This window comes from Parasteatoda tepidariorum, chromosome 9 (genome assembly GCF_982258835.1).
Source record: "Parasteatoda tepidariorum strain Cologne lab strain chromosome 9, Ptep-v5.0, whole genome shotgun sequence".
In the NCBI taxonomy this organism is placed as follows: Eukaryota; Metazoa; Arthropoda; class Arachnida; order Araneae; family Theridiidae; genus Parasteatoda; species Parasteatoda tepidariorum.
In genome coordinates, this window is record NC_141763.1 from 80,583,127 (window position 1) to 80,608,035 (window position 24,909).

A 24,909-nucleotide genomic window follows, 5' to 3' on the forward strand; every position below is an offset into this window, starting at 1 on the left:
ATCAAAATTGTGATGGCATGTCTTCGGATCTTCCTCAGGGATGTTTCCCAGACCGGCGCCAATAGCCCATTGTGCAGCTCTAGTGCGACGTAAATTAACAACAACAACTTTAAGAAAATGAGAATTTCGTTTGTATCAGATGTTTAACTTTAAACTCTAAAATTAAATCATTGATAGCATCGACTTTAGTGCACTCTAACTGTAACGTCAGGTTGTCAATCTCTTTCAGCAATCGTCAAAATTGAGTAAGTTTTCTGAAAAATTTCTATGGAAATAGAATTTTTGACCAGATTATTGCTTGCTTGAATATTAAAATAAGTATTATATGTAATAAAGCTAGCCTCATTTATAAAAATTAGTTTAAAACTGTTTTTTGTTCTAAAATGTTCAGTTCACTTTTATTCAGAACTCCTTTCTCAAATCAATAAAAAAAAATATTTCAGCTGTCTTTGAATTAAATGCCTATTAATATTCAAAATTATGAGTAAACATAATACATAACATTTCAAGTTCATTTAATGTCCATTATAACTTGAAAATATTGCAGTTTTTCTATTTTGATAACTAGAGAAATTCCCCTATGAGTAAAATATTTAGTACATTCTGCAATAATTATCATGAGATTCATATTATTTCGTGAAATCTACTGGATTTTTCCCTATCCGTGTTGGCAGCTATATATATATATATATATATATATATATATATATATATATATATATATATATATATATATATATATATATATATATATATATATATATATACATATATATATATATATATATATATATATATATATATATATATATATATATATATATATATATATATATATATATATATATATATATATCTTTTTACAATTTTGTTTTCCTGATTTTTAATATTTTTTTAGAAAAATATTTTATTTTAATAATTTTTCTTCTTCTCTTTTCATTAGCTTTATTTTCTCTATAGTTTGAGTCCAAAAATTTTCTCTGCATCTTTCAGTATATATATTTATTTTTATAAGGCACACAAAAATTCAAGAATACAAACAATTGATAAAAATGTTTCATGTATGCATCCGAAGGTTGTTTCAGGTATATCTTTTGAAAATAAGATTTCAAGTGAAATAAATTTCAACGCTAAGAGGAAGATTATTCGCATAAAATATGTTTCTTTTCCAAGTGTTAAGTCTCATTAAATATTAAATTCTTCATATTCGAAATTTCGGCAAATTTCGAAAAGCTTTTGAACTCTTATACGTACTAACTCTGTATAAAAAAAAAGAACGAAAGAAAAAAGATAGCTGATAATTGCATGCATCGTATAATCAGTTAGAATAAATTGCAGCGCTTGGTAAAAATTTTAACCAGATACTGTGAGACGGATTTTCCTTTTTTTGTACAAAACTTATATGAAAAATTATACATACCATGGAGTGTAGGATGCGGCAATGAAGACATAAATAATGGCACGGTCACATAGGTGAAAAATTTCTTTCAAAGTCCTGAGGGGAAAAGAGAAAAAGTAATAAAGACAAAGAGTGGCAATTCATTTCAAAAATAATGTAAGCTTTATTTATCTACCTGAATTTTCTAATGTAGAAGACACAATGGAAGATAGTTGAGACGAGGAATAGAGCTACCAGAGCGCCGCCATAGACAAAACCAGAGATAAATTGATATCTGTCATTGGATTGTTTAAGTAGAAGGAAAAGGCCCATCACACTTGGAATGACTGAAAGCTGGAATTTTATGGAACAGTTAAATATTGAAAATAGCATCCAATTGTTTTTTTTTTTTTTTTGAGTGTATTATTAGTAGTACAGGGTAATAAAAAATAATTATTTTAAAAGTTTACTAACATTTTATATTTATTTTTATGATGATACATTTTAAAGGCCGCTGTATATGATACGATCACGGTATGGAATCATATTCACGATATTATAATTTTTCTTATTGAAATGAAATACACGAATCGATTAAAAAAATTAATCATTACCAGAGCAGCGAGGGCTCAGGTGATGGTAGTAGTTGTAGTTCATTTACGTCGTATTAGAGCTGCACATTGGGCTATTGGCGACGGAAAACAACTCTGAGAATGATCCGATGACATGCCATCACAATTTATTTCCTCTGCAGAGGGGATGGCACCCCCGCTTCGGTAGCTCGACGATCTGCACGCGAAGTCGAGCACTTTACGGTAGAACAGTTTAACGAGGACCAATACCGCATATCCTCGGTCCCTACGAAGACTGATCCAAGTGGTCACCCACCCGCACACTGACAGCAGCCAGTGATGCTTGACTTCGGTAATCTGTTGGGAACCGTGTCTTAACGTCACTGCGGGACGGCTCAGATGATGGAGCGTTCGTCTTCCATTGAGCTGAACCGGGTTCGAATCCCAACGATGGCTGGCTGATCGATACGAATTCCGCATCCGGCTTGCACCGACCACAGTGTTTAGTCGGATCATGGGTTAGAGTCCCCTTGATGCCAGGCTTACCGTGGAAGGTTCTCGTGGTCTTCCTCTCCATGTAGCGCAAATTCGGGTTAGTTCCATAAAAAAAAGAAAAAAAATTCCTCCACGAAGGCAAGTTTCTCCTAATACTTGATCCAGGACTTTCCTCGTCTTCTGGATCGGATTCAAAATTACAAGGATACGCAGTTGAACATTAGCAGCCATAAACCCAAAAATTGGGTCCGCTGTTCAACGATGGTTATAAATTATAAAAATATGTACTATACAATTTTTCCTGGAAGTATACAAAAATTCTACCGTAAAATAATTTAAAAGTTTGGAAATCAATTGCATATTGCTAATGTTTTTATATTTCTCCCACCGTTAGAAGATTGCAACTGGACTTAATAACTAATTTTTTTCCAGTTGCTCGCATGCACTGTAAGAATTTTCATTCTAAAATTATGGTAAAATCCCCGGCAGCAGTCTGTCCATCCAATTAACCGTAAAGTTTACGGTAAAGAAAATTTTCTACCTTTACGGTTTTGAAACCGTTTCGAGCTAGTATAGTTATAAAACCATGAATGCAAAACTATATGGTTTCTAAACCATTTAGAATTGGCATTTTTTTTAAAAAAAAATCGCAAAAAAGGTATTTAACTGGCTTTTTTTTTCCTGCTAGGCATTTCATTAGATAATAGGCATTGTAGAGTGTAGGGCACAAATTAAGGAATGCAGGACACTGGAAATTCTTCATTTGTTGAATGGAATGGGGGAAATATTGTGTTGTCAACCCTGGGACTCGAACCCAAGTTCTGTCGGTCATGAGATTGACAGATTATCCCTCTCGGTTTTAAGATGTACGCAGTTGCAATAAACTAAGCGGCTTCATTAAGGGGTTCATAAAATTCTGGTTGCTTAACCGTATTTGGTCAAAATAGTTAATAATTATTTTTTATCATAGTTAACAGTTTAATTACCATCTTATTTATCGTTATTTGACTGTTTTGTTTGATTATGGTAAACTAACAATTAAATGAATTGTTATTTGACTATTTTTACCGAGAAATTTCTAACAGTGTAGGAATCACTTTCACTATTTCATAATATTTCTTACAGAAATAATGTACACTAATCAATAAAGAGATAAATCATCATTTAATATCTACCGTACGATGTAACTCAAAAAGTTTAGAAATCGATGATGTGCTAATGTTTTTACCTTTCTCCTATCGTTAGGTAAATAAGTTCGTAACAATTGGGCTGAAAAGTTCGTAGACTGACACATAGATGGGGCTACTATTATTAAAAACATATGATTTTTAGTTAGTTTTAACCTTCGAAAGGCACGTGTATAAATTTGACAGCTGTCGGACTAACAGTTTGTGAGATATAGTATTTCTAGTAAAGCAACTTTTGTTAGTTTAAAAACAATGGATAAAAAGGAATTTCGCGTGTTTATAAAGCATTGCTTTCTAGCGAAAAAAATGCTCTTGAAGCCAAGGCTTGGCTTGAGAAACTTTATTCGAACTCTGTACCAGGAAAATCAACCGTTAAGAAGTGGTTTGCTAAGTTTAAACGAATCGAAATGAACACTGACGAAGATGCGCACCGTGGACGCCTCAAAGAGGCTGTTAGCGACGAAAGTATCAAAAAAGTCCGTAAAATAATTTTAGATTACCGTAAAGTGAAGTTGATCAAAATATCTGAGACTCTAAAGATATCAAAGGAAAGTGTTAGACATATCGTGAATGAATATTTGGGTATGAAAAAGCTCTAGGTAAAGTGGGTGCCGCACGAGCTCACAATTGACCAAAAACAACAACGAATCGATGATTCTGAGCTGTGTTTGAAGCTGTTTAATCGTAATAAATCTGAATTTATGTGGCGATATATGACAATGGGTGAAGCATGGCTCCATAATTTCACAACGGAATCCAATCGACCGTCAGCGAGTGAACTGCACGAGATGAACCTACTCCAAAGCTTGGAAAGATGCAAAAGTCAGCAGGCAAAGTTATGGCGTCAGTATTTTAGAATGCTCATGGTTTAATATTCATTGACTATCTTGAAAAAAGAACAACCATCAACATTGACTATTATATAGCGTTATTGGAGCGTTTGAACTACGAAATCGCAGAAAAACGGCCCCATTTGAAGAAGAAGAGAGTGCTGTTTCATCAAGACAATACACCATGTCACAAGTCAATGAAAGCGAGGGCAAAATTATATAAATTGGTCTTCGAGTTGCTTCCGCACCCACGGTATTCTCCAGATCTGGTCCCCAGCGACTTTTTCCTGTTCTCAGAACTCAAGAGAATGCTCGCTGGAAAGAAATTTAGCGCCGATGAAGAAGTAGTCACCGAAACTAAGCCCTATTTTGAGGCTAAAGACAAATCGTACTACAAAAATGGTATCGAAAAATTATATGACCGCTATAATCGTTGTATTGCCCTCGAAGGGAACTATATTGAATAATAAAATGAAATTTTATCAAGAAAATTTTTTTTTCTATGTTAGTCTACGAACTTTTTAGCCCACCTGTTATATAATTGATTTCTGCTTAATGCAAATGTTAATAGATTAAATTCAACTTTGTTATGTGAGAAAAATGCTTCATTACTACAGTACAACTTTTTTGAAAATTATACCTTAAATCTGAAGTAAATACTATGTCGTAACTTAAAAAGTAGTTTAGAAATTAATTATGTATTGCAGCTATAATAAATCAATATTTTTTCATTTCCAACCTTTTTACTTTCTCTACTTAGGTAAAATTGTTCCATTATGATAAATTATGATAAAATTGTGTTTCATTAGGATAAAATAATAATAGTAATGTAGAAATTCTTCAGAGGTATCTGACTGGGTCCGTCACAGCTTATTATAATTATTATTTTTATTTTAAAAAATGGCCCAATTAACATTTTAATTTTATGTTTAAGAACGGGATCCTAAAATTACAAATTTAAAGTAAAGTAAACTTTTAAAAATAAGGACGAATTTGAACTTAAAAACTATTAAATTTTTCATGTCATTCTAATAGTTAACAACAAATTGTAATGCATAAATTTCAAAATAAATTTTTTTCAAAATCAATAATCTGATTATCTGTGTATGGAACTAAAAAAACAACAACAATGAAATAGAACAAAATACATCGTTTTTGATCGAAATTGAAAGAAAAATTCTAAATATTCTTACTTAATGCTTGATAAAAATAACAAATTCAAACTTACACCTTAGCTTTCAGTTCAAAACATCGTTAACTTTATAGAAAATTTACGTTCAAAATTTCAAAGAATTCTATAATAAACTTCTTTTTTGTAATGTGTATTGGCTTAGAGAAATTTTCTCAAAATCAATATTCTTCAGAAAATGCATTTAAAATGCAGGAATATTCTGAAATGTAAGAATATTCCGACAACAAAAATTAATAATTCGAAAATAAATTAAATTTTTTTTTATTTGTCTTAAAAATATAATTTATGTATATAAATAATGGTTCAAATACTCAAAGCTAAACAAAATAAAATTTCAGTTCCGTTTACGGAAATATCCTCAGTGATGGTCAGATTAGGGGTTTGAATCTGCTTGCCGTCTGGCTAACCGTGAGAGGTGTTAATAGATTTCCTCAGTATGTAAGGCAAATGCGGGTTAGTTCCTTCAAATAGTCCTTCACGAAGGCAAATTTCTCCCATTGCTTGATCCAGGAGTTCTCTTGTCTTCTGGATTGGGTTCACAATTACAAGGCTACGGAGTTGAACATTGGTAGTCGTAAACTCAAAATTGGATCGGCTGTTCAGCGAAAATTATAAAATAAAAATATGAATAATAGCATTAAAAAAAATTTGAAATTTGTGCTGAGTTTTACCTAGTCGGATATCTTTAAAGTCAACAGTTGCTAAAACGTGTACCGCATACTTATAACATCTTAAGTAAATATTTTCTTATATGATTGGGGGAGTGGGGGCTGTAAAAACTAAAACTCCTATTTTTAAATTCCATGAAGAAAATGTTCTCGAGACCTGCCATAAAAGAATAAATATAGGACGGATAAGTCCAGGTAATTTTCTCCTACACGATTATTACATGACATCAATATTTCGTTCTTTATGTCATGCTGAGAAGATATTAATTCTGATTTTTTAGATGTAAGTAAAGCCGTGAACAAAGAATCAGCTTCCGGGCTTTTCCTTTGAAGGAAATGGAAGTAGTGGCGTGCTTAGGAAGAAGTTTTAAATGATGAAGAAAAGGCGAATTTGGAACTTTTCCAATGATTTTTCTGTTTGAATAAAACGCAAGAGACGAGTGATATTTTGATTCATGATTAAACTTTCCTTAAAAGTATTTAGTCTGGATATTTTTTCTGGCTGAAAGAAGCTTTTAAATGGTCTATAATTAACATTATTTCTATCTTTAGTGTATTCCTAGTTCGAAAAAGTGGTCTTTTTTTGACATCTTGACGTATAAAAGTAAACGAACGCAAAAACTGCCAGGATTTCAAATAGTCAGTTAAATATAGATAATTGGAGTCAGATATTTATTGAGTATTGCCTATCTTATTCAACTGAAAAAAAAATACATGTCACTGAAATGAATGATTTGTACGAAAAAGTAACAGAGCCAAAAATAAATATCTGAGTTGTGCCTCCTGTATTTTTCCGTTAAAGCTGAAATTGGTACTATTTTATGTGATAATAATCAATTTTATGCATAAAAATTGGTAGAAATTTGTAATCAGAATTGGTTAAAGTTAGACACTGTTTTAAAACTACTAGTGCGCAAAATAAAAAAGATATCACCCTGAATAAATTTCGTTCTAATTATCGGATTTTCACGTACTAAATGTCGATCATAATGGTTTCTGGTGGTGAATTCAAATACGTTAATTAATTTTTGCTAACTAATTAATTAAGTTACAAAATCAGACTCAAAAAGGCACTTACTCTGAATAATTTTCAGATTTCTGATCCTCGAAATACGGCGGGTGGGGGGAGGGTAGCCGCAATCTGGAAATTGTGGTTCTAATAGTTTAGTCCGGAGAGCAATTGAGAGTTTGGCATTTTCAATGTTAATTTCATAATAATAGCGTAATTTAAAAAAAAAAATTTCACCTATTCATGAAAATCGTTTACCCAAAGATAATTTCATGCAAAAAAATAATTTTTAATTATAATTATTTAATTTAATACTGGATGGAAAAAATTAAGAATTATCAGCCCTAAATTTTTTTTCTACGAATTTTTCTTTAGTATAATCTGAAGTTTCAATTGTTTTTATCAAGAAGAAGTTAAAAAAAATAAAAGTAATTATTTTTAAAAAAATAATTTGGTAACGTAATTGTTTTAAAAAAAATATTTAAATGGAGCGATTAATGCCTAAATTTGGTAAACTTCAAGGAATTTGACTTACACTAGCCTACCGTAAATTTTATTCATGATTTTTCGTTGTTTTTATTTTATATCGTATTCTTTTCTTTTTAATTATAAAATGCGATATTTCTTTCTATGTCGTCTACTAAGTTGTACTTAATTTAGTAATGAGATATGTATAAAATATCACATTTAATAAATGTCAAGTTTCATAAAAATATATTTTTGATTGAATGTAGTCATGCATCTGCTTTTTTTAATTTAAGTTTTTAATTGATGCATTCCACAATTGATTCAATTTCAGTAATGTGCATAAGTATGCATTTATTAGGAATAATAAATTTATCAATTATTCTCTATATATTTTAATATCTAAACAATTAAAATATAACTGAAGATTCTAGTTATGTAAAAGGTATTTTTATATCATTCTGAACCCAACTCTTGTGACATCAACGACGATTATCTGCAATATTGTTGATGTTTTATAAGTCACTACAATGATTATAAAGATGCCGAACATTAATAGCTGTCGAATATGTAGCCAAAATTTTTGAGCGTCGTAAAATATCTCCGTATCTGGTATATAGTCCTAAAAATTAATTTCAACATTAAATTTTTAATTACCTGTCCACGTGGAATTCGCAGAACTATGCAACCAATTATTTCATTATATTCCCTTCTCTCTCTTTATACTGCCACTTAGATTTTTTCCGAAAATAAACTAATCTATTTTGTTTAATTTTTATTGGTACTTAAAGTTTTTCTTTAAAGTAACTCTCGTTTTAAATAATTGTCAAGATTTTTTTTTAGTCTCTGAACAATGTTAGCTGATGCCAATTAGCTGATAAGAATTTAAGAACATTTTCTGTAGTAAAACTACTCTGCGCAAAACGTTAGGTTGATCGTATTAGTGCTTTTTCTCTAAGAACGAACAAATAAATTATTTAATTAAGTTATTGTTTCTTATTTGTTAGATTTGTGGAAAGTCAATACATATGAGTGCAACTGTATTAGTCCAAAAACCACAGCTGGTTGCTTTTGTTTTTTTACTTTAAGAAAGCTGCCCTTTTTAAAAAAAATTAACTTGTTTTAAAAGTATTTTTCAACTTAAGCACAATTCACAAGATATTATTATAGTATAATTTGCTATTAGGAAAGTGCCTTACTTTGTTAAACAGCAAATACTAAAAATTGAAATTTGGAAAAAGATTTCAAAGCCGTGCTACTTTTAGAATCCTCATTTGATTTGAAATATGTAATAAAAAATACGTAATTTTTGATAAAAAAATTACACCTATTTACAATTTTAAAAAAAAAACGCAGCTAGAGGGTTAACGTACTTTTTACAGAAACTATAAATATAAATGTTTCCTATATTTCGTCATAAGAGGATAAGAATGATATTGCTCCAAGTAACCTTCTCAATAATTTCATTATTTCCAGAATTTAAATCTGTTTGAACGAAACATATTATCACTTGAAAGCTAAAACGAGAAACAATTGAACTATTATTATTTAAGCTTGTTCCACTAATTTGTTGATAGCGGTATCAAGGATAAGGATATACGTTGGAAGCCCCGTTTATTATTATACTATAAATGCATTAAATCATATAGTATGAAAACAATTTTTCAAGCAAATTATTTAATAATTTTAAGCAAACAAGGGTGCAAAAATAAACACTATTCAAGTACCCTAAAATATATCTAGAATAAATATTGGAATCGATAAATAAAAAATACATTTTCAAACAATTAAGAGTAGGGCGGAAGCGTTATTTTGAGCCGGGTGCGGAATTCGTATTGACCAGCCATCGCTGAAATTCGAACGCTGGCCACCTAATGTGGAGGCAAGCGTTCTGTCCAAATCAATGTATTGAAAACTACGACTCTACGAATATGTTTTTGTATTTTGCTTTGAATAATATTAATAATAAAAAAATGAGGAGCAATTGAAGTTGTTTTTTAAAATCTATTGCTTTATTAACTAATTTTAATTTAGGTTAGCCTGGAAAAAACTTTTTGAGAAAGCCAAGGCCCACCTTCGGCTGTCGAGCTATTGATGAATCTACTATAAACTAGAATTGAATGTTAATCTACGATATTTTTAAAAGGATTTCTATGAAAATGAAAAAATATCCAATTTATTTTACTTACTGCGTGTGTTAAAACATTTGCGATGTGTTCCAGGTCTGTAGGAATGTATGCTTTGTTTCCGGAAGCCCGGGCGTTCATGAACCTGAAAAATAAAGAATAATTTGATCCCATTTTATAGTAAAAGAAACGATTTATTAATTTTTAATTTTTTGAGCTTGCAATAATGAGTTATTCAAAATAAACGCTGAGCAAAAAAATTACGTTTTCTTTCTTTAATATTCAAAAATAAACTACCTAAGGAAATGACAATGAATTCGAATTAATAAGGAACTGGAAGGTGGCGAATAAGTTTCAAACATGTCAGCTGCATAAAAGCTTTAAGAACTATAGCAGTAGAAGGAAGTTGTTCGCAGATCACGTTTTCTCCTTAAAAGTCATTTTATTTAACAACCTGTGCAAAAAAATCAAATCTTTTACATGATACTGGCTGACTATATCATGTCTTTACACTTTTTAGAATGTCTCTAGGTACTTAATTACAACAAGCTCAGATACTAAGTTTAGGACCGCATGGAAAAACAATCTTTATTAATCTACAGATTTCGTAAAAAATCTTCAGTTGGAATTCTAAAATATCTCTGCAAAATATAAACTTTAAAAGTAGGTCAAATACTTTCCGAATTTTAATTTTAATTTGGAATTTTTTTAATATTGCCGTCAAAATAGCCGCGAAATGGATCGGCGCTTTCAGGAATCTAGCCCATTGAAAATCATATATCAACCATGGTCACAATCTGTGTGCTTATATGCTCAAAAATTTGCTTGATACAGCTGAATTTAGAGATATATTTTCAGAAAATTACTAAGCCAGGTGTATATTTTTCAATAAAGCTGTTGGATGAAAAACACTTAAATGCGAAATAATAATAAACAGGGTGCGCAGCGAGATTTTTCAACAAAAACGAAGCACCTTTTAAGTACTTTTCAAGCACTCAAAAAATATTTTTAATCACTTTCCAAAAAAAAAAGCATAATTAAGATCTGTGCCGCAATAAATTTTTTTTTTCATATCGTTTAAAGTTCTCAATTTATAAACATAATATTAATAAAATTCGAAAACTTTACACAATCTTGATAAAATAACTAGTTTCTGATAAATATTGCTGAAAAAATTGCGAAAATCTTGCATTTTTCTTGTAATTTAGAATGACAATCGACACGGCAAAATCTCTTTTTAAAAGATAGAAAATTAAGCATTTTTTACTAACCTCGACTAAAAAAAAGCACCTTCAAGGGCTTTTAAAAAACGAAAATAAAAAATAAGCACCTTTAAGCACTTTTTAAAAACGCTACGCACCCTGATAAATACTAATGCGCTTCATTTTTATTTATTAAGTTATTAAATCGACAGTAAAGTTGATATCTATTAGCAAAATTTTTATTATTTAAGTAAATGGGAATTTCGTTATGGATAAAATTTTGTTTTATCTGAATTAAAAAAAAATTTAATTCCTGTTTTTTGTTCCTGTTAAATTACTGTTTCTCAAATTTTGGTCACTGTTGATTTATTACCCTATTTATTCGAATAATAAATTCTCTTTGTTCTTATAAAGAATTATTTCTTAAAAAAAAAAAAAGCGAGAATAAGTGAAAAAAGGACGACAAGTATCCCTGCTGCCTAAACAAAAGTAAATTTTCAAGTAAACTTGTTTTTTAATTACTTTCCATGGGTAATTTTTTTATTGTATAATTAGAACTAAATATTTGCTTGATTTCCATTCTCTTATAATACAGATTAATGCAATTAAAATAAAGTTAATACATTTTTATTTGATTTCGACTACTTTTTCCTATAAACAACATTTCTCTAACAAAATATTTTACAGTTGCTATTCTTTAAAAAGTTGATTGTAATTTTTGCCTTTTTAATGTTAAGTGTAATTCGAAATAATCCGTGAAATCAGTATTTTGTTTTCTATCTGATTTCTTTTAAGGAATGAAACCAGAAGTTTCGCTGAGATCACAATTTCTTTAAAAGGCCTTCTAAATATGAAAATCTAAAAAAAATCTAAAATATGTTTTAAATTTAAAATAAACAAAGTTAAAAAAATGAGCGAATAAAATTATTTTGCATTTATAAAGCATTGTATGAAAAAGTAACATTCATAACTCATTATTACACCCTTTTCCTTGGACGAAAATTCGTTTTTTAAATATTTAGAGTTAAAATATTTCGTCAACTATCAACAATAATTCCGTAGGTACCATTGAAATTTAATTATATTATAAAAATTGGTTATAGTAAGCTTCATTAGTGCACAATTTAAGATACATATTTTTGATATGACATAAAATTCCCGATAGGACAATTTTGATATGGCATAAAATGCGGAAATTCACATGAAAGCTAGAAAGCAATGGCTTTCATTGCATTGCAAATAAACTACAGTCCCTGGTCAAATTATTAGGCGCACTATGTAAGATTCTATGTGAAATCTAAATTATCAGATGATTTTGTACAGCTTTATTGTTTTTACTCAACTGAAACTGGTTTGTACTTGTTTACGTTCGTGTATAAATTGGTGAAATTAGACGATATATTATATAAATTAGACAGTTGGATAAATTAGACGATATATTATAGAATATTTATTATATCAGGTATTATATTATAATAATTAGACCAAATTATTAGAGGCACTATAGAGTTTTAATAAAAAAAAGTATTAACCTTTTTAAATATATCATTTTTTTTTGCCAGTCAACCCCACAAGGTTTTCCACATTTTGATACAACCTTACTCCTGAACAACTTGAAAATGTGGCGTTTCATCATGCAGCAATTCATATAAAAGCCCTTCATATTTTCAAAGGGCTTCATATTTTCAAAAAGAGATTCATATTTTCATATGAAGCCCTTCATATTAAAGCTATTGGAAGTAGTTAAAATAGGTGCAGCAACAAATTAACGACAGGCCTTGAAAATTGAACATGACGTCAGGATTTGATAATTGAAATTTAAAATTTTACCAATTTACTGTTATATAATATTTTAAAGTTATTTCAGTTGAACAAATCGACTCAATTATACTCAGTAATTATTAATTATCTACTCAATAAGTTATAGGCCTAATAGGGGGCCCACAATGTGGCCCTATAGGTAATATATATATGTAATATAGAATTTCTCATGAGAGTCTTTCTATATTAACTGATAAGCTTAAAACATATGTTTCTTATCAAGTTTAAGATGTAGAAGTCGGTCTCTCACAAAGGGCCATAAAAAGTCAAGATGAACCTGATAAGGCCAGATAGAAGATTATTTTCTGAAGTTAATGGACAATAATTCGTAGATGAAGTACGCATTAAGATAGTCCCAAAAATTTCCCACCGTCAGAGTGGCGATATCCTTTTAGCGAATCAAAATCTCTAAATTTTATCAATTGAATGACGTTTCATTAAGATAAGAAGATCCTTGCAAGCATTACCTCTCAGAACCTCCCTTTAAAATCTCGGGACAGTCAAAAATGCGTGTCTTTTTTCATATTTTCATCGCTAGATAAATCTAGGCCAAATCCAATCAATTCCTGCTATGGGGAAACCATCATAGTTTCTAGCCAACGAATACTGTTTTCTATACTCAATATCACTTAATAAAATGTCTTTTTATCTGAAGCCGCCTAATATTCTGTGTTACAACATGGCCCTATATCTCCTTTTAATATTGAGCCATAATATTCCAACAGGACCACGTATTATATTACCAGGTACTAGTATACCCTACCAGAGGAAATACTTAAAAATACCTATAAAACAAATCTACTCAACTGAAACTAAATTTATAATAAAACAAGAACCTAATCTATCATTTTTCAATTGTACATTTATAAAACATATTGCAACCACTTTAGTTAAAGATTACTTTACGTTTACTACAGAAAGATAAGTTCGGATACCATTAAGAAATATATGTTAAAAAAATACTTGAGTAGAATACCAATAAAAAGGAGTTTTTTTGGACAGAAAAAGTAAGTAAAATATATAGATTTTTCTATTTTAGGAATGAGTGATTGTCGAAAAAGACGCGTGTCCTGAATTTCTGTTTCTGTATTACAGTGTTTCAGAATGAATATTAAATGATATTTTTTCTCTAATTGAAACAAATGTGTTTCTTTAATGTGTACATTATCTCAGATAATTATAACTTCCTACATCCTTTCATTCATCTTAATGCATGTTTATGTCTGTATATTAAGTTATACGTTTTGTTATATTATTACTATATTCATTATTATATATTATTGTTATAAGCATTATTATATTTTATTGTATACTTTATTGATTAATATTATTATATATAAATATTAACTAACATTTTGAAATGTTTTAATATTTTGTTCATACAGTTTTTGATATGTGCACAAAATATAAAGAAATTCAGATTGTTCTTGATCTTAATATATAATTTTAGAATTTTTGTTAAAAAGGAAATTAGAAATGAAAATTCATTATGGATTGCAACATAATCTTTGAGAGCGAAAAAAAACGAATACTATCAAAATCTATCAAATTACTGCTTAAAAAATTCAAAAGTGAAAGTATCAAAACCTATTTGATTGCCTGAGATAACCCAATGGAGTTGAAAGATTAAGAACGTCTTCAAGTTTCATCTGGCAATCGAACTAATTAAGTTTTTTATCCGACCTTCGTTATTAGAAACACAACAGATTTTGATAGCACTTTTATTTATTTCTAGTTTAAATATTATGTGCCTCACCCAACCCTGATATGCATACTTTATGGACGACATTTTTGATAAAAGATTATGAAAATATTTATTGATTGCTGAAATTACGGGGACACCCTTTATACATTAACGCTGCTTTACTGTATCATTCATTTGTTAAAGTGCATAATTTTTGCAAAAGGTAAAAAACGTTTTAATTTTATTTTACTTGATTTATATTGCTTTTAAATGTTGAACATTTTCTAAGCAAAATATACGATTTATTCCACCGGCAAAAACATGGGTCTCAGTGACATTATTATGTTTCTTTTGGAAAAGAAAAATGCTGTAAAACGTTGGGGTAATTTTAAAACTTTTTATTTTAACCCGATATATTCATACAAACGTATACAGCATTTTTAAGTGCTTCAACGACCGTTTCAGCTAGTATTTAGTTTGAATATTTTGTATCTCTCTTATTTTTTTTTCTGTCTGAAGGGAATTTAATTATTACCTAACTGAGATTCCGTGGAATTAAATTACATTTCTTCTTTAATATATTTATTGCTAGATTGGAAATAAGTTTCTAATAAAAATTTAGATTTGAAATACATCGCAATAAATTAAAAAAGGGAAATAGTTTTATCTCGGTTTAATTCTAACCCCCCGACAATGCTACTGACATATTATTTATAATATTCTAAATTATTATTTAAAAGTACTTGGAAAAAAACCCCAAAATGATTTAATTTTTAAATTTTCGTCATTTTGAGCAAATGAAATCTCACACCAATCATTCATATATATATATATATATATATGAATGATTGGTGTGAGATTTCATTTGCTCAAAATGACGAAAATTTAAAAATTAAATCATTTTGGGTTTTTTTTCCAAGTACTTTTATATATATATATATATATATATATATATATATATATATATATATATATATATATATATATATATATATATATATATATATATATATATATATATATATTAAAATTCGCGAAGTTAAAATAGTGCAGGCTGTGACCGATATGATTTTTCGTGGATTAAAAGGTCTAATATCAGAAAATTAAGCAAAGATTTAAAATGCATGAACTTGGAAAGGTGAATAAACTCAGATAAAAGTTTTAAAATCAATCCAACGCAATAATGTAAATAAAATTACTATACTACTCAAAAATGTTGCGATAATGGATTTCATCCACCAAATATTGGAAACAAAACAATTTAAATATGATTAAAATGTTAAAAAATTGGAAATAAGAGTAAAAGAGAAATTCTGTACTTAAAATAACTTCACAACAATTAGTTAACGACTTTAAAAGCCGAATTTTAAATCATAATAATAACAATAAGGGCATAAAACAAATATGCTGCTTTCTAAAAATAGAAAAATGATCTACCCCCAAAAGTAATAAATAGTTATGGCTACAATAAAATTCTGTTTATGTCCAGTAATAATGTTAATTAGTGCCAAACCTTTGACATTTGTTTTTTTGTTTTGTTATGGTAATAAATAGTTCCATCAAATAATTGCCTATTTTTTGTTGATTTAAAATGCACTAAAAGAATTCTAAAAGATTAGTCATAAGGACATTTCTGACAAAGAATAACCCATTTTGATACAAGCCATTTTCTTCTATCATTGAATTATATTCTGACGTTTAAATGAAATCAACATGCTCTAATGTCTTATGTCAATAAGAATATACTATACTTAGAATTGCTTCTAATTCACGAGTAAAGCACATAGCTTTTAATTATAGATTTTAAATTGAATTAATGTAGGTCTTCTTTATGCAATGTTAAAAATTTGCTAATTGCAGATGTTAGAATACTTTAGAGTCGCTGTTAAATAATTCGGTAGATCATTTTCTATTAGGATTTATTTTCTAGTATAAGAAAATTCTATCCTTACATTTTCCATTAGAAATGTATTAAAATTTAATACCAATTTTTGTACAACTTATGAACTCACAATGCTTTAAAAATTTATTCATTGTCTTGATGCATTTTATTCAATTTTAGTTAATATTCGTATTGCATTCGTGTTTGTTCAAACGATTATCTAAATAAATTTTTTTAAACCATTTTCTGAATTTCATTTCAAAACGATTTAATACTTTTTGGTTGATAATCGTCTGAAATTTTTAATTTAATAGCTGTTTTGTTTTAATGTTAAGTATAGGAAATTTCACATTGATTTTAATTGTAAGTAAACTTGTAAATATTAGAGAACAAATTTACCAGAAATTGCTATGATTGTAAAACACTAGGAAAATTACAGAAATTACTATCATTGTAAAATATAAACATCAAACTAGTAAGATTAAAAACATCTTACGAGTATTATCCAGAAAATATTTAAATATGTTTATTTCCAATAACAATAAATTCTTTTGACAAAGCAATTTTGCAAACAATACAATTTAAATATAGTTTTTAATTTTCATCTTTAAACTTTTAATTATGATAAACTTAAATATCAGGACATATAATTTAGTATTATAGGTCGCTATGCTCCATAATTTGTAACTGTTTAAATAGCTATGCTAACTTTTATACATTTAATTTTTACATCTTAATATAACGGGCAACTTAAAGATATATTTTATGAATTATAAGTTTAATTTTATCAAAAATATATTCAAAAGTTGATAAAAAATAATATTTTTTGAGCATATGAATTGAGGAAATTTTTCAAGCATCAAATTCCCTACCATTGACAAAATTTTGAAAGCAAAGTGCAAATTTGTGTCGAAAAAACATTTCATTGACCTAATGATGTCGTTTTATAAACGTCTATAAGAAAAAAAGAGCGTAGGCATTAGGTAAGAGCTTAATATTTATACTGAAAAAACTGTCAAGATTGTTTTTTAGGGCTTCAAGTTTACGACCTTCAAGTTTTCTCAGATAAATCTCTAAAGAACTAATCTTGTTTGCAATTCTTAAAATAAATCCACATTCAGAGAAGATGTCACCAAGAGGCTTCCCCAATTTAGAGTTTAACCAACACCGTTATTTTTAAGCATCGCGTGAGTAGTACTTAATCGAGGTATCAAAAATTGCATTTTTTGAAAAGAAATGTATTAGGAGAGTATGAAAATAGTATTCTAAATATATACTGTTTTTAGCATCGGGTCGTTACTAATTATTCAAGATATTAGAGCTCGGGAATTTTTTTAAAAAAAATGTATGACGGAAAAAAAACTAGTATTCTAAATACATTGTGAGGGTAGCAGTTAATCGAGAAATCGAATATCTTTAAAAAAATGCGTTTGGTGAGTTAAAACTGTACTTTAATTTTATTGTTAACACAGTATCATTAATAGTTAATCGACATATTAGAAATCATTTTCCGTAAAAAGAAATCATTATGCTAAAAAAACAGTATTCTAAATTTTGTTTTAACATTGTGTGAGCAGTTGTTAAACGTTCTGACAGCTATTGCATTTCTTGAAGAAAAGTAAAAGTAAAATGTTCATTCATAAGCAAAAAATAAATATTAAAAAATAAACGTAGAAAAGTACGTAAGAAATAAATGTAGTAAACATAGAAAAGAAACTCAGAGTGGCGAATACTGATATAAATTTTTTATTCTTTCAAGTTTACTCACCTTTCATATTCAAGCTTAATTCTCTGCATTCACATTTAAGAAATAAGTATCTTCAAATTAATTTTTAAAATTTGTACATCGTACGAAATAGTACTGTACAATAACTTGTATTTTATCAGTTGCTATATATTTAAAAAAGTGTTCAACTTCTTAACCATCAACTTCTATCAAAAAATGGTTATAAAAATGCCTATTTCCTATTAAGGAAAATTGCATAAAAAACGTGCATGTACTATAAATGTATTCATTTTTGATTTTTGAAATTTTTTTAGCTCAAAATGTGAACTCCATGTATTCAAATAACTCTGAATCCATAATGTAAGCATAATTAAAAATATTTTATCACAGAACGCAAACCACATGTAGTCACAAAGAGCATAAGTAGCTGAGTTAAGAGTACGAAATACATATCACAAATATATATATTTGGAAAGGGCTGACATCTAGCTTAAAATAAGAAATAAAGAAATTCCGGCGTGATGGAAGATATGGACGTATTTAAACCTTTTTGGTGCATTACTATTGAATGCTCTAGCCCGGAAATATCACGAGCACGAGAAATAGGACACGAAAGCTCACCAACGGAAGCGGGATTTTGACGAAAGTGAGAGGAAAGGGGTTAATAAACGCTGGATATTATATTAAGTATATATCATATAAAAATTATACTTTATAATATTATACTTCTGCAATTTTCTATAAGAAATTAATCGAAATAAGTTATGAAAAACTTACTCTTGTTACTGTAAAATATTTTGTAAGTTAAATGGTGTTTTAATGTGCTTGATTTCATTAAAAAGTAAGATGTGCGTAATGTAAAAACTGAGAAATTAAAAATTGGAAACAACAACCTTAAATTTAGAAATGAAACTCAGTTTCTCTCTCTCTCTCTCTCTCTCTCTCTCTCTCTCTCTCTCTCTATATATATATATATATATATATATATATATATATATATATATATATATATATATATATATATATATATATATATATATATATATATATATATATATATATATATATATATATATATATATATATATATATATATATATATATATATATATATATATATATATAAAATATTATTATTATTTTGTAACAAAAATTTTTATACTGATATTATTCAAAGAAAGAGGAATGTCTGGTAGGAAAACCTTTATTCAGTTTGTACAAGTTCGACAGGATATAATTAAGCTTTTTTTCAAATAAAAGTTTTTATTTTTGTTTTTCTTTGCATAAAGGTCTTAAAATGCACTTCAAAATATTTATTTTGACTTAAGACAGTTAAAAATTAATAAGTTTTAATTATTTATTCCAGAAGTAGCTAAATTTTTCGGAAAGAGTGCTGTTATTTGAAAAATAAATATAATACGCACTTACATTTAGCTTTTCCGAGTAAAAAAGTGAAAAAAAAGGTATGTCATTAATAGGATGATTATACACAATAAAGATAATACACACCTTACAATAATGGAAAATACACTTTCAGTTTTTGACATTCTTTTTAAAATATCTCAAGAAATACTTAGAGTATTATTTTATAACTGTAGAGATGTTTAAGTTATGCGTTTTCTTATACTTATCGATTAAGTTTAAAGCTTTCAGAGGAGACTAGTAATAAATTATGAACGAAAACAAGCATTTTTGAACACCCTATGCCAGAAAATACAGCAATAAGCTTGTAACTTGTATCGCGATTACTTTGGTTCTTGTTTGTAATAATTTCATACAGTTCCGTACACCAAGCTTAAATATTAATGCAGATATGGGCATTCTTATAAAATATAATTTTTTTTGTATTATGTTTCTTAGCTATAACTCTTAAGATTTTCAATAAAATCAAACTAAAATTTGGAACAATTTTTAATTTATTACAAAGTTATGATTTTAAAACTAGAATTTTTTTTTATTAAAAATATCGCTAAACATGTATAAAGTAATTCCTTTATGTTGCGCATGCGTGCAAAAAAACTTAAAATCTTTTTTCTTAATTTTGTCGTGAATCACATTTTGTAACTAATGAAAAAGTTCAGTTAGAGCATCTTAAAAGTATGAAAAAGTTTTTATCAATTCTCTAGGTAATTTTTGTATTTCTAAAAAGAGAGCTTTAAACGATAAGGGATTTTCCAGAATTTTGATATTAATGACAATGATATTACCTAACAAAAACTTACGAACAAATGATATTACCTAACAATAATTATCTGTATATATAGTAATAGAAAAGTAAACATGTGAAAGAAAACATACTTTTATGAGGGATGATCCCACACTATGCCGATGTCATTTTTAATAGAATTTGTTTAATAGTACCAAATAAAATCAAAGGCTTTTAAGCAATGGACGCCTACTTTTTCAGAGTTGGAAACATATAAACTTCTTATTTCCATTTGGATATTTCTGAAGCTAATGAAGCTTTCTAATTAAGTAATATCTTTAATTTCTTGGGATCATTATTTAGTAAATTTTGTCATTTATTATATATTAATAAAAATATGTATTAAATATTAATACATATATTTATTGTATATTGGAATTAACTATTGATTAATAAAAAGCATCAGTAAACATGCTTTCAAAACAATGATTTCGTTCATTTTTTTAAATATTAGTATAATAACCTGTGTTGATAACTAACATAATGATAATGTGCTGATAACTCTGTTGATATATGTGATAATAAACTAACATGTGTTGAGTGTTTTAAGTAAGCAGAGTAAAATATATATAAGAGGAATATCTTTAAATCAAATAAGCAGATAATACATAAAGAAACTTTTTCAGCATCATTTCAATTTGATATATTTGTAATAATTTTATTAAAAACTATATTATTATTTAAAAAATGAATAGTGAGTATTTTTTATTAAGTTATCTTATTTCAATGCTCTAACTTAATTTCATCCTTTTATTATTTAATACTGCTCTTTAAATTAATAGTGAGGGGAACGTTTTTGAGACATTTCTTTGACGTTTTATTTAAATGATTTATTTTCTTTCTGATGAATTATTTTCGTGCAATTCAAATAATTTTTGTAAAGTAGAGTTGAAAAATTTGAATTGCAATAAGTTATTGAGCCTTTCACTTTATTATTTTTATTTTCTTTATTAAAATACCTTAACAGATTTTATTTTATTGTTGTTGATTTCAATTCTTAATTAATAAATAGTTTTTTCGATTGAAATTTAATGTTTAGGTGTAAGACATTCTCTTAAAATGAATGAAATTTTCTTTTCAATTTATAATAAACTACAGTGCAATGAAATCGTTTAAATTGCATTAACTTATTCAGCCTTTCACTGCAATAGTTTTAAAGAAACATTTAAAAAATATTTCAACCGTATTTTTGATTATAATTGATTTTGATTTCTAATAGATGAATAGTTTTTTTAAAAATTTTGTTTGATGTTAAGATACAAGATATTATTCTCTTAAAATAAATTATATTCTCGGTTCAATTTATAGTAAATATTTTAATGAAATTTTAAAAAAAATATTAATTAAAAATAAAATTACTTGAATAGCATTAAGTTATTGAATATATCATCTTAAAATCACAAATAAAATATTTCTCATTTCGGCGCTTATGTGCATAAAAGTATTTGCATCGTTTTTAGTCGTAGAATGATATTTGGATACATAGTTTTAACTATTTAATACAATTTCAAAAACACGATATACATTTAAAAGCATGCTAGTGATGAAATATAGTAATGCAATTAAAATTAATATGCTCAGTCTTAAATTATTTTAATTGTATTAAATTTGTAAAAAATTTGTTCAATTTATAAATTTTTCTAACGTATAAAAATCGAAACTTAGATATATATCGCTTTTTTCCTTTGAAACATTTGTCTGTTCGGATGCATGCTTTTTCAGTTTTTTGCAACATATTAAGCATGACAATGCTTTTCAAATAATTTTATAAAAATAACCATTTTTGATTGTAGATATCAAGCAAAAATTAAAAAAAATTCATAATATCGATTTTCTATCAATTTAAGAATTAGAGCTATAAGCTATATTCCGATTAACTGTTATCAAATCTATAACAGATTAATAGATCACATCTTTCATAACGCAAAACAGTTAAAAAAAATAAAGTCACCTGCTTTTGGCCGGAATCGGACTACTGTCCATGATTTAATTTCTCTTCAAAAACACGTGGCTTTTTGGCAGAGTTCAAACTTCATCCCTAGCCAAGATATTCTCTTTACTCTCCATTGCTCTTCTCTTATCACTGTCTCACTTCAGCTATTTGGCTTCTTCAGCGGCTGTGAACTCTAAATAAATTAGCCGACATGTCTGTGGCTTAAAAATCAGCTATTACTGGGATCTGTCGTTGGCGTTGGGGATTTGGCGGCCATCTTGGTTGTCTGTATGTTCGTAAAGCGCCGGGGAACGGAAAGAGGATATGTTTTGCTTGCGGCCCAGTATCGATTTTTCTCACTTTTGAAGAAAGAGAGGAGGATTCGGATCTGAATGACGTCATATTGTTTCGGCGCCAATAGTGAGGCGAGCTCTTCGCGAGAGTTATGTGAAATAATGTTTAATTTAAAAGCAGAATCTCCAGGTATATCGCGTGGGTTTTATTTATGCAAGCATATTTAAGTTTTATCTAAATTTAGGATGAGTTTATTGGAGTGTGATAGAATATTCCCATTATAGCTTGTTTATTTCTTATAAAACAATTAATGAGTTTAAACTATTTTAATTTAAATATCAGTGTTATTAATATCTTGATACCTTTTATGCTCTTCGTAAAGAATTAAAAACTTTATAAAAAGAACGACAGAATTTATTAATATGATAAATAAGTAAGAGGTTTGATTTTTGACCTTTGCACTATACACTTCAAGTGCATTAACATAGACATTTAAAATTTTAAATCACTCCCGTAAACTTTATAATATTTACAATTCAATTTTTAATTAGAATTTTTATTATAAAATACAGCATGCAGTCCGTATTTCGAATCGCAATTTGACTACTACAGGTGTTTACAAGACGAGCACTACAATAATAATAATATAATTAAAGTATTATAATTTTATAATTATTTTAATGTTATAAATATAATAATTTTTATTAAACATTACAGTCTGCTGCCCGTACCTTGAATCGCAACCTGACTACCATAATTTTTTATATGACGAACACTATTATAATAATAATATAATTATAATATTATTATAATTTTTTTTTATAAAATACACTATTAAAATAATAATTTATTCTCCCCCACCCCAATAATTGAATGATACGGCAAAATTTTTTATTTTTTTTAAATGTTAGCATTTCTCTATACACTTGTATAGAGAAAGATTTAAGTATTTCGAAGAGAACTATTTAAGTATTTCGTCGAGATTTCAAGAACAGGCCAAAAGTCTGGATTAAAGTTACATCAGCGCTGATTCAATAGACATATATTTATATAGTTTTTATTTTACATTTATACTGAAAATTAGCATTAGAGAAAATCCTCTATCCTTATTTACTTTCATTTTCCTTAACAGAAATAAGTTTAACAAATCTTATCCAACATATTAACGACACAATTGGATATTTTTCTCTAAGTCATAGATGTTTGAAACGAAAAATCTGGTTCTTTTACAAAATTACTGATGTTTTTTAAACATGTATATGCAAACTTTGAACATACTATTTAATAGTTTGTAATTGTATTTACCAACCAATGTCATTGCAAACTTGAAATTGGAGAAAAAAAATCATATTATTATAATTTAGGTCAATATACTGTACTAGTGGAGGACTGGAATCCCTGATTGCAATTAAACGAACTAAAATCGCAAACAAGTCGAAAAAAAGTAGGCCGTATTTCAAAATGTATGGAATTGCTACTCGTTGCCAACTGCTTAGAACTAAAAGAAAACAAGCGTTTCTAGTTTCTACTGTGTGCTTCGACGTTTCTCCACAGCTTCGACACTCTAGTCTACCTCGTGCGTAATAGCCAGTAGACGGATAAAAAACTGCATTTTATCTGCACTGTTTTTACAATTTCATATCCTCCAGAAATTATTTGCAAAACAAGACACAATGTGGCTAAAATGACGATGTTCATCTTTAGATTTTTTAAACCCCAACCCGTTAAAGGCCTGGTTTCTTAAGGCCTGGTTTCTTAGCCTGTCGTCCTAAACGTCGGCGTCAGCTGGAAATCAGCGCTAACCTCTGATTGGTTTATTTGTGAGTTTGATAGTATACGTCATCGAACGCTTATCTTGAACTTCAATTGCCGTCCAACTCAACTGCAGTTGGATTACAGCGTGACGTTAACCACAGAAGCAATGGCGGACAACATCCAACAGCACATTGAAATCAGCCAAGATTTTGATTTTGACATTAAACATAGCTTCTTCATTAAACATAGCACTCTTCATTTAGCTCAGCTATAATGTGTTTTTTCTTGAACAAAGTCATTATTTGTTCTCTAAAACACTGGTCGACAATAACAAAATCAATACAAATTCAAAATAAATATTTGTTTACGTTATTAACGCATGCGCAATGAGAGATAATGTCTGCGTTGGACCGACTGCTCACGCTGAGCTAACAAAAAAGTATTTTTTTGGCGTCAGATCTACGTCAACTTTCCGCTGACGCCC

The 24,909-nt window shown here is 28.2% G+C and overlaps 1 protein-coding gene across 2 annotated transcripts in view; it reads right to left on the bottom strand.

Annotated features, from left to right (window-relative positions):
• The window catches only part of LOC107440502 (monocyte to macrophage differentiation factor 2), a 146,434-nt gene that overhangs the window by 11,931 nt on the left and 109,594 nt on the right, over nt 1-24,909 (bottom strand). Inside the window, exons 1-4 of one of the 2 annotated variants that reach the window (XM_021145565.4) lie at nt 22,395-22,795; nt 9,986-10,067; nt 1,575-1,732; nt 1,421-1,495 (exon numbers count right to left, since the gene is read on the bottom strand). In XM_021145565.4, the coding sequence (XP_021001224.1) occupies nt 1,421-1,495; nt 1,575-1,732; nt 9,986-10,067; nt 22,395-22,426 (347 nt within the window). In that variant the 5' untranslated portion in view covers nt 22,427-22,795. Of the gene's footprint in view, nt 1-1,420; nt 1,496-1,574; nt 1,733-9,985; nt 10,068-22,394; nt 22,796-24,909 lie in introns of those variants that run through there. The other variant, XM_071186290.2, reaches the window with a different exon arrangement.